The sequence below is a fragment of the Anthonomus grandis genome, chromosome 23 (genome assembly GCF_022605725.1).
Source record: "Anthonomus grandis grandis chromosome 23, icAntGran1.3, whole genome shotgun sequence".
Lineage (NCBI taxonomy): Eukaryota > Metazoa > Arthropoda > Insecta > Coleoptera > Curculionidae > Anthonomus > Anthonomus grandis.
Window position 1 is genome coordinate 986,456 of NC_065568.1, and position 11,269 is coordinate 997,724.

The 11,269-nt window shown below is 32.6% G+C and overlaps 1 protein-coding gene across 1 annotated transcript in view; it reads right to left on the reverse strand.

The window, feature by feature from the left end:
- Positions 1-9,881, reverse strand: part of LOC126749263 (putative nuclease HARBI1) — a 29,875-nt gene extending 19,994 nt beyond the window's left edge. The window contains 2 exon segments of the mRNA XM_050458960.1: positions 8,150-8,887; positions 9,615-9,881. Of these exon segments, the coding sequence (XP_050314917.1) occupies positions 8,150-8,887; positions 9,615-9,860 (984 nt within the window). The 5' untranslated portion in view covers positions 9,861-9,881.
- Between the last annotated feature and the right edge of the window lie 1,388 nt (positions 9,882-11,269).

Below are 11,269 nucleotides of genomic sequence, written 5' to 3' on the forward strand. Positions count from 1 at the left end.
ATTTGATAGAGGCATCTCGAATATCCATGTCACTAGTGTCGCTGGTGAATCCAGTACTGAAATATTACAAAATACCATACCACAGAATGGAAGTCGTAAGCGTTCAACATCATCATCGAGTAACTCATCATCCTCGTCTAGTACATCGTCGTCATCCAGTTCTTCGTCCAAGTCAGATCCTTTTGGAAGCGATGACAGCGTAGGTGATCCTACATACCAATTAGAAGGCGAGTCAGATATTGAAAATGAAGTATCTGTTGAGCAAACAGCAAACAGGAAAAGAAAAGTGAAAAATCCTACTTTAGTTGAAAAAACCGCTAAAAAAAGAAAATTTAATCCTGAACTATGGCAAAAGAAAGTAAGCAAAAAATTAAGAAATGCAGGTGAAAGCTACAGTTATTCAAGTATTATAAGAAGAGAAGATGGTACCAAAGAAAAAATAGAAAAAGAACGCCCAGCTAGATCACTTAAGCCCCCATGTGATAATAAATGTAGATTAAAATGTTTCGAGAAAATACCTGAGAATAGTAGGCTGAAAATATTTGAAGATTATTGGAAGTTGCAGACTGTTGAACAGAAAAGAGAGTTTATTTCTTCAAATCTGCAAACCATTAAGCCAAAATATAAATACAGTAATGTAGAAAACCCACGGAAACCAAATAATGCATATTATTTTATTGTAGATAACATACATATGAGGGTGTGTAAACGTTTTTTCATCTCAACACTAGACATTAATAATAAAGTGATTGAAACTGTGATCAAGAAACGAAAACACTGTGACAGTTCGATTGTATTGGAAATCGACAGACGAGAGAAGCATGAAAATCATTATAAAGTTGATGAGAATATTAAGAACGATATAAGAGATCACATACGGTCCATACCACGTATTGAGAGCCACTATTGTCGTTCTCATACAAAAAGGGAGTATATAGAGGGAAGTCGAACAATGGCAGATCTTCATCGCGACTACCAGAAAATATGTGAAGAGCAAAAGAAACCAGCTGCAAACTACTTAATGTACTGCAAGATCTTTAATCAGGAGTTTAATATTGCATTCCATTTACCTAAAAAGGATCAGTGCGAATTGTGTTTGCAATACAGCAATGGTAGTGAAGAAGAGAAACAAGCTATGCAAGAAACATATGAAACACACATAAGAGAGAAGGATTTGAGTAGAATCGAGAAAGACGCAGATAAGAATAATGCAGATCCATTCACAAAAGTTATGGTGTATGATATGCAAGCAATACTACCATGTCCTGTTGGAGAAGCATCCTCCTTCTATTATGTTTCCAAACTAAATGTGTTCAATTTCACTTTGTACGACCTAAAGAGTAATGAAGGAACCTGCTATCTATGGCATGAAGCAGAAGCCCGTAGGGGAGCGAACGAAATCGGTAGTTGCATTTTTGATTTCTTTCAAAAAATGTGTGAGACTACTGATACCGGAGATGGATTGAAAATAATCCTCTACTCAGATAATTGCGCTGGCCAAAACAAAAATCAGTTTGTCCTGGCTAGTTACCTGTTTGCAATAAAATCATTTAATATAAAAACCATTACATATAAGTTTTTGATAACCGGACACTCTCAAAATGAAGGGGATAGTGTTCATGCGACTATAGACAGAGAAATTAAAAGATATAAGAAATCCAATTCAATTTATGTTCCCGACCAGTATGCATGTCTCATACGCACAGCTAAAAAAACTGGCACCCCATACAATGTACACGAAATATGCCATCAAGATGTTAAAGATTTCAAAGCTTTGGCGTCCGACCTGCAAATCAATTTCCCAAAAAATTTTCGATTTTCTGATGTTAAAGTTTTTGAATTAGATAAGAATAATTTGGAAACTTTGTCCTACAAGACGTCATACGATAAAGAATTTAGACAAGTTCAAATTAATATTAAAAATCGTAGAAGCCAAGAACCAAAGCAAGTTATTAATCTTCAGCCAGCTTACAAAACAAAAGTTATATATCTCAGATACTAAAAAGAATGGCCTGATAGATCTAATAAAAAAAAAGAAGTGTGTGCCGATGTATTATTTGAGTTTTTTTGAGCGTTTGTAAATGTTTCTAGTTTATTCTGCATTTAAATTATTTTTTTAGTTTGCTTATTCTAGCAGTGGATTCTTGTCTTTCTTTTTATACGTAGTTTAAAAAAAACTTGTGATAAGTGTTTATAACAAAGATAATTTTAAGCCATTATCCAGGTTTTAATTTGGTTACCTACTTAAGAAAATGTTTTTTGTTCCTTTTATTATTATTGGTAATATAGGTATTTACTTACTATAAATGCTAGGTTTTTGGTTTATTAATTTTGGGAAATACTCAGTAGTTTCTTGTTTTTTGTTGTACTAAATCTAATAGATGCTAGTTGTTTATCTGATAAAGATAGTTTAATTTGCAATGCTGTTGTTTCTAAGATTAAATATTCTTGTGAAATATTCAATTTTTTCTTTTTGTTTTAATACTTGAAGTAATTAATGATTTGATACAGACATCTTTTTCAATTTGGTTGAAATTTTGAGCATTGCCTACCAAAAAACCCCTTATTTGCCATAAGAAATAAAGAAGTAGCTTTGCCTGTTTTATATTCAAAAAGGTTACTTCTGTCAAATTCTCCCTAATCTTGAGCAGTACCAAAAAATTAATATTACCATTCAATAGAGGCAAAAAATCAGTAACACAAGTTAAACAAATTATCATCCTATCAAGACCTAAAAAATAATAACAAAAATATCAAAAAAGTCAACATCTTTAAACGCCTTTCCTGAAAAATGAATAATTTTGAGATGTCACCTTCTTCTTCCGGGTGCACGATATGTTATAAAATATAAAAATGTAGGTATACTTATATATATTTTCATTGTAGACTACATCATTTTCCAATGCATTTTCATTAGAATCAGATTCTGAAAGAATCCAATGGACAAGAAAGGATGTGATTAGGTTAATAAGTATTTATAAGAACCATACAAAACTATTTAAGTCACAAACATTGAGAAATGAGAAAGTGTGGAAACTAGTTGCAGAAAAAATGGGCAAATATACAGGGGAGCAGTGTAAGAATACATTCAAATACCTCAAATCAAAATATGTAAAGAAAAAGGATAATATGTCAAATAAGGCAACTGGACCAAAAAAAGTAACATTTGAGTATTTTGATCAATTCGAAGACATGTTTGGCAGTGCACCCAATATTCAGCTAGTAGCAGTTGCATCTACAAGTGTGGCAATTCCTCCCATATCGGCAGATTACCAAGCAATTCCTTCTACATCCACGGATGATAATATGACCGAGAATATCACTGAAAGTGCAAATAGCAATAATGAAATTATTGCTATGTTGATGGTGTTGTAAATAATGTTACAGTAACCAAAACACTAAAAACAAAAAAAAATGTGCAATTTAAGCAAATAGAGCAAATGACTCAAGAAATAAAAAAAACTAAGGGAAGATCTAAATAAACGCGAAGAAAATAAACAGAGGCGGCATGAGGAAAACCTGAAACAAAAAGAAGAAGCCATAGAAGCTTTTAAGGAATACATTAATTTTTTAAAGCTCAATAAGTGATTTTTTTTTTCAGTCCCTGTATAACTATTATTTTTTGTTAAAGTTATTTTTAGAATAAGGGATATTAATCATTGATTTGTGCAATAATTATAATAATATTCTAGTCTAAAGAAATAGATTTTAGTTTTCTAAAAAATGTACCTACTCATAATTCTGAGTTTCACATAATTCTAATTAATTTTCAAGAATGTTGGGTATGTAAATGAAAATCAAAACCTTTGTTAGTTAAATTTGTAATATACAATATTACAATACAAAAATTAAAATGCAGCTAAGAGTAAAGTTGTTATTATGTTCTTTAAGCTTTGATTAGATAGAATTAGATCATTAGTTTAAATATTTTTACAAATCTTCGTGATATAAATAATTACATAACATATTTTTTTATTCAATAAAACCTTAAAAAATAACATTTTTATCTTATTTAACAAAATAAGGACCTACATTTAAATATGAAACCTAGGCACCTAATACAGATGTTTTATACAAGGTGTCTTAAATAATGTATGTCATTATTGCTATCTTGGAAACTATTATTATAGTTGTTAAATATTGATTATAGTTGTTAAAAACAAAATTTAGTTAATTAGTCAGTAAATTACTGGCAATTTGATTTCTTAATTCCAGTCCTTTCCTATATGATGTTTCAGCGTATTGATTGCATTAACCTATATGTTTTTAATATGTTTAACTGCTAATAGTTGACCTCGAGTTGAAACTCAACCTGTTGTCCACGAGACATTATTATACTGGCCCTAATATAAAGAATTTTCTACTTACCGATAACTATCGGGTGTACTCATAATCCAAATTGAAGCTAAAATTTGCTTTTGAGGCGATATTCTTTCTGGACCATATGAAAAGTTTTTCAATTTATTCTCCAGCTTGTTCTGAAGCCAACTGAATGCTTCTCTGGTTATGCGGAAGTTTTCCTGGAACTCTTGGTCTGTAAAAGTGGGACAGTCACAGATATCTGTGAAAAATTATCTGTACGTTCTATGAACCTTTTCTCACAACTTTTATTGATGTTAGAGATAAAAGCAGCAGTCTGGGAAATTGCACAGGCAACATCTTCATCAGTTGATGAATCACTACTATCTGCTTCAAGAATGTTTTGAAAAAAATTTATAGCATTAGGATTTATTTTAGTCGACAATCACACACGACTCTTGCACAAGAAAAATATACACACATTTAAAAAAATAAACAAACAATTATAAGATTGCACTGCGCATGACCATATCATTCATAGAGGTGAAACAAAAATTGTCGGGGCGAAATTTATGCGGGCGTGACATGTAAAATTTAACCGGGTGAACTTTTAACCCATGGGTAGCGACTGTGAACGCGCCCCAGATGACGCAACCGCGGGGTTTTCGGTGTCATGGCGGCAAATCCTACGTTCGGGCGGATTCGACTTTTTCAATTCGAGAATTAGCGGCTTAAAATGGGTGGAAATGATCAGGAATTGGTATTGACGATATTAGGAAACTTTAAATTTTCCGAATATGTGCATATCTTTTATCGAATGGTTTTTATTGCGGCGGGAAAATTCGCCGCGCATCTGACGTCTCATCTTATTTACATTTTTTACCGGCCGGCGGGCTCATTTGCGTTCCGAGTTAGAGTAGGAAAAGCGGTTTTAGAGAAGGATGAAGGATGTCTGGCCACAAATTATAAACGCGTCGTGTTCGTCTCGTGACGTCATGAGTGATTATTTTATTAATGAATTATTAGTATTATGGGGACAATTTTGAACGGTTTTTTGGATAAATTACTAGGATAAATAAAATGAATATAAATATTAATAAATATATATTTGAAATATACAGAGGGTATTGATATTACGGAACATTTTTAAGGATAATAATAGTAAAGAAATAGAATTATACGGGGGGTTTTAAGGTTGTGGGCATAAATAAGGAAAATATTATTTATAATTATAGTAATCGTATTATACAGGGTGTTTTAAGGTTTAAGAACATTTACAAGATAATATTTATAATAATAATAAAAGCAGCATAAAGGTTAGGACAATGTATAAATATCTGGAGAAAAAATAACAGTAATAATAGTTTTAATTTAGTTAGGGTTTTTTAGTGAGGGTTGCTAAATTGGTAATAAATTTATATTAATAGGTTACCAATCTAGAAAAAAAAGGCATTGATGCATTGTAAAAAAAATGTATGGTTGTCATAGTATCATTGTCAAAATGGTGTATTTTTTTACTATGTTACTGATATCACGGCTTTTATAGCTTCTATTCAAGTTGATACATTTTTTTATTCGTTTTTTTTCCTTTAAATTTTTTAAATTTTATTATAATTGTGTGCAAAGCGGTTTTTAATGCTTTAAAATGCTTTACAAAGGACGTGTATAATTGTAACATCTTAATTAGGGTAGATAATACTACTGCACTAGCCTATGTAAATAAAATGGGGGATATAAGACATAAAAAATTAAATAAAGGGGCTCAAGAAATATGGAATTATTGCGAAAGTCGAAAAATACACGTTTTCGCTTCATATATTAATACAAAAGATAATATCGTGGCAGATTTTGAGTCAAGAAACCTCCAACATGAAACTGAATTTGAACTATTTCAACAAAATATGTAAAGTATTTAATACTCCGGAAATAGATTTATTTGCTTCTAAGCTTAATACAAAATGTAAGAGATACATCTCGTGGAAACCAGATCCTGATTCAGTCTCAATAGATAGTTTTCTTATTTCATGGACAGGGCTTTATTTCTATGCCTTTCCTCTATTTAGTATAAACAATAAAACTATAAAAAAGATTACAAATGATAAAGCAATAGTAATGTTAGTGGTTCCAAAATGGCTGTTGTTATTTGTTTAATTAGATGCACAATGGGTTGAGTTATTACAACATAAATAAAAACTACTTGCGTACAAACGACATAATTTGTTAGCAACGAGAAACGAAACGACAGAAACGAGAAGCATACTCTTACCGGTGCATCATTTTATTTAAAACCGACTGGCTGGCTAGACACCTGCGGCGTCATCACACCGTCTCTATTTTAACATGATAGAAGTGGGAGACAAACATTATATTAAGGGCCCCATAGACTTCGTTCAATTCGCGCGAATCGGGCCGTACGGGCATGCACGAACGTACCAAATAGGCAGTGTGGGGAGAGAAAAACGGCGCGGTTTAATGTTCGTGTAAAATCTGTTTCGGTTGATTTTCTGTACGTACCGACAAGAGTGTACGTTCCTCAAACACAGTGTGTGGGCTGCTCCGTCCTCCTTTCAGGCACGCAGTTCATAGTACATAGCCGCACTAAATAGATGGCAACTATTGCGATGACTTCCAAGGAATTTTTAAGTGATTTTATTAATATGTATAGGGCCTTTCCATGCCTGTGGAAAATTAAATCCAAAGATTACCACAACCGTCAATTGAAAAATAAAGCATATGAAGAGTTAGTAAATAAATTAAAAGAAGTGGACGAAAATGCGTCAAGAGAAACTGTTATAAAAAAAATAGACTCTCTGCGAGGCAGTTTCCGTAGGGAGATAAAAAAGATGAAATTATCTCAAAGAAGCGGCGCGGGCGCAGAAGAGGTTTACAAACCCCATCTATGGTATTTTAATATGATGCTATTTTTAATGGACCAAGAAATGCCTCGAGATAGCATATCGAACATGGATGATAGTAGTAGCGAGAACGGCAAGGTAAGAAAATAAACCTTCAACACCTATAACGACGGATTTATATGTAGTATAAAACTGCAAAATATAATATATTATGTTTTTTGTTTTTCACGCTGCAAAATAGGCGCAATATGGATTTTATATGCATGTATTTCCTTACAAGATCTAAGTGCTGTAGAATCACAAGATACTTTCGGCAGTCGGCACGGTGATTAAACCCGAGCAAGGACTATACTTGACGTGCCGAAAAGATTCACTAATCAAGTAAATTAAAAATGCTATAAATGCATAAAAATAATCTACTATTATTTTTTTTAGACAAGCAGATTTAGCCTGAGCCTTTCCATTTTCATAATTATTATAAGTGATAAACGTACAAATCGTATTTACCTATACGCTTTGGGCTTTGGGGAATTACCGATATGCTTTGTAATTTTTATAATTTGTCAACCGTTGTCAAATTTCCATAAAAATAATAAAATAAATGTGGTAATCAAAATTAAAGAGAGACCATTTTTTTTATGTTTGAAAGTATATACATACCTGTATATGGATTATAATGTAGAAAAACCTATATAGTAGGTATATGTTATAGAAAACACTTAAATTATGTTATATGTATTTTGTAAATACATATAAATCCGGTTTTTACCTCTAATTATTAATATTATAAGGAGATAAAATCTGTTTAAATATAAACAGAAAAAATATCTATAATAAATATTAGAACATAATATATTTTAAACATACATTATAAATGGCATATTTTTTTAAATTACTTAAGTGTTTAGTAAACATTATTTTTAAATCTAAATAAATTTATTTTGCCATTGTATAGCCCCTTCATTATTAAAGTAACGCATAAAAGACTCTCGTACATCTTTTGCATTTTCCGATGCATGACGCGAAAAACTTTTTTGAAGGTCTGTTAAGGTATTTGGCCCTGGTCTTAGGCCTAACTGGGTTGTACCATTCTCAATATCATCTACATCTAGGCTACTTGCTGGCGTATAATGATCGCCTATTTTCCGTCTTAAAAAGTTGTGTAAAATACAACATGCCATTACAATCTTCTCTATGTTTTCCAATTTAACATTAATTGCTTTGTGAAAAATTTGAAAACGTGCAGCCATAATACCGAAGACATTTTCGATTATTCTTCGAGACCTGGATAATCTATAATTAAACACTCTGCGATGTGGCGTTAATTCTCGTTGAGCATAGGGTTTCATAAAATCTGGTCTCAAGGTAAAGGCGTCATCTGCAACAAACACAAAAGGTAGTTTCATTTCAGAATTTGTGGGGCTCGAAGGCGGTGGAATTTTCAAGGTGTTTTCAATTAGCTTTTGATAAAAAACTGTGTTCTCAATAACTCCGCCGTCAGAAAGTCTTCCATTGGTGCCAAAATCAACAAAAATAAACTCGTAATTCGCATTAGCAATTGCTAACAGCACCAGGCTATGAAAACCCTTATAATTATAAAAATACGATCCGCTGTCTTGTGGTGCCGTGATCTGCACATGCTTTCCATCGACAGCTCCTAAGCAGTTCTGAAAATTTCATCTAGTCTCAAATTGCCTTGCTATTGATGTCCATTCTCTTTCATTTGACGGAAACTGAAATAAAAAAAAATTGGTATCATATTTTCATCATATAATAAAATGTTTGTAATATTTAAAAAAAATATATTCAGTGTTTATTTATTTATTTATTTATTATTACAGGATCATGGTAGCGATGAGTCCCCACTTCTATCGCCTGTATCATTAGAGACACAAGCCACCGATGATTCGCTTGATGAAAGCAGAGATAGTTCATCTAAAACATATACCCCTAATACAAGGACTTTTAAAAAACCTAAACAAAGAAATCTTTGCGATAGCGTTTTGCTTCGAGTGCAGCAGGAGTTGGACTCAAAGAAAGAAAAAGATGAATACGATATTGTTGAGAAAAATGTCGCAAACAAGCTTAGAGGCTTGTCTAAAGAAGTTAGCCTAGTAGCAGAAAAATTAATTACCGACATTCTGTTTGAGGCACAACTTGGTAATATAAATCGCAATACTCGTCTAAATTTGAATAATGCATCTTCTGTAGATCCATCAACATCTACAAACGTTCCTACGAGTAACTATTTCGAAATGTTGCCAGTTACGTCATTCAATTCTCAACAACAATCACAGCTACAAAATACTAGCGCCAGCACGTATTATAGTCAGTTCAACGAATTCTAATGTGTTTTTATTATACCTATTATGTTTGATAAAAAATTTTATATTTTATTTTAATGAAGAATTATTACTTTTGTTGTAGTTATTTTGTGATTTAATAAAAAATATTACTTACCCTGAAATAGTCCTTTTTTAGTACTGAATATATTGCTGCACAAGTCTCCGGAATAATTTGTCCCAGTGATTGAGGCGAAATTATAACTGAGAACTTTAGATCTTCATAACTTCTACCAGTAGCGATAAATCGCAAAGTAGCTGTAAGCCTTTCGTGAGGACTTATTGCTTCCCTTAAATGTGTATTTTGTTTGGCTATTAAAGGCGTTACAAGTTGCAACAGTTCCAAATAGGTTGCCTCGTCCATACGCAAATAGTTATGCCAATCTCCAGGTTCTAATAATAACTCGTTTAATAGATTGATATGAGAATAGGTCTTCCTTTTTAAAAGCCAATTCTTGCACCACTTTGTACGATTTTTCTTCTTTTTTTTACTGCCAGTACTGCCGCCACTGCTAGGACACACTTTCAAGATATCATTATTCGCGCGTTTTAATTCCACTGACTGAACCGTGCTAATTGTTCGTAGTGTGTGTGAGCTTTAAACTGTTCCACCCTAGTTTGCGCGATTTTGTACGTACGGGCCGATTCGCGCGAATTGAACGAAGTCTATGGGGCCCTTTAGCTTTGTTTTGGTTCCGATTTTGGGATTATTCTAGAACTGCGCGGAACTCGTTGCGCCGTAAAGTAAAATCCGGAATCGCTCCCGTTTCAATTCTGCATGGTATGGAACCCGAATGCTTGACGCACTGGCAGTAAACAGCTGATTCTGATTGTTTATTTACTAAACACAACTTTTTGAAATTTTGAATATTGCTAATTGCTTTGGTTTTGGACCTTTATATTTATTTTAAACATTAGGACTGGAATAAAAATAAATGTAACTGCATTAATAGTAGGTAATTAATTTTTTAAAGATTTTTTTTACACAATGTATTTTGGCTTATTAGGAGGAGCTTTTAACATCTAGCGATACATCAGCTTCTTCTGACGATTTAGAGGGTGTTTTGGAAGTTGTTATACCAGAAGTGTTGCAACATAGGCAGAAAAATGAAAACTATGCCGAGAGCATAATGCCCATGTATACAGAACAAGAATTCTTAGAGCATTTTAAAGTTCCGAGACTTGTGGTCATAGAGCTAGCTAGAGACTTCCAGGAGTCTGAATATTATCCTAAAAAAGACACCGGATTTTTAAGAATTGGTGCTGAAAAGTCAATATGTATTTTTATTTGGTACGCAAGTCATGAAGCTGCCTCATTTAGAGATGTTAGTGACAGATTTAATATTGCTATAAGTACGTTACATGTTTTAATACACAATGTAATTTACTTCTTAAGTAATAAGTCGAGAGAGGTAATATGCTGGCCAACAGAGAACGAAAAAGTTGTAATTGAACAACAATTTTTGGAAATGGGTTTTCCTGGTGTGCTTGGGGCTATGGATGGGTCACATGTTAGGATTGACCAACCTAAAAATGATCCAGAGAGCTATTTGAATAGAAAGAAGTTTTATTCCATTCAGGTAAGTTTTATGGTTGAATTTATACAAGGCATTAGACAGTTAAAATTATTTTTCATCCACTAGACCATCATTTCAACCTAAAATGACAGTCAAAAATGTGTGCATGTATTTTTTGACTTTGAGAATGTCATTTTGGGTTAAAATGATGATTGAGTAAACCCAAAATAATTTTGACTGTCCCATTCCTTTTTGG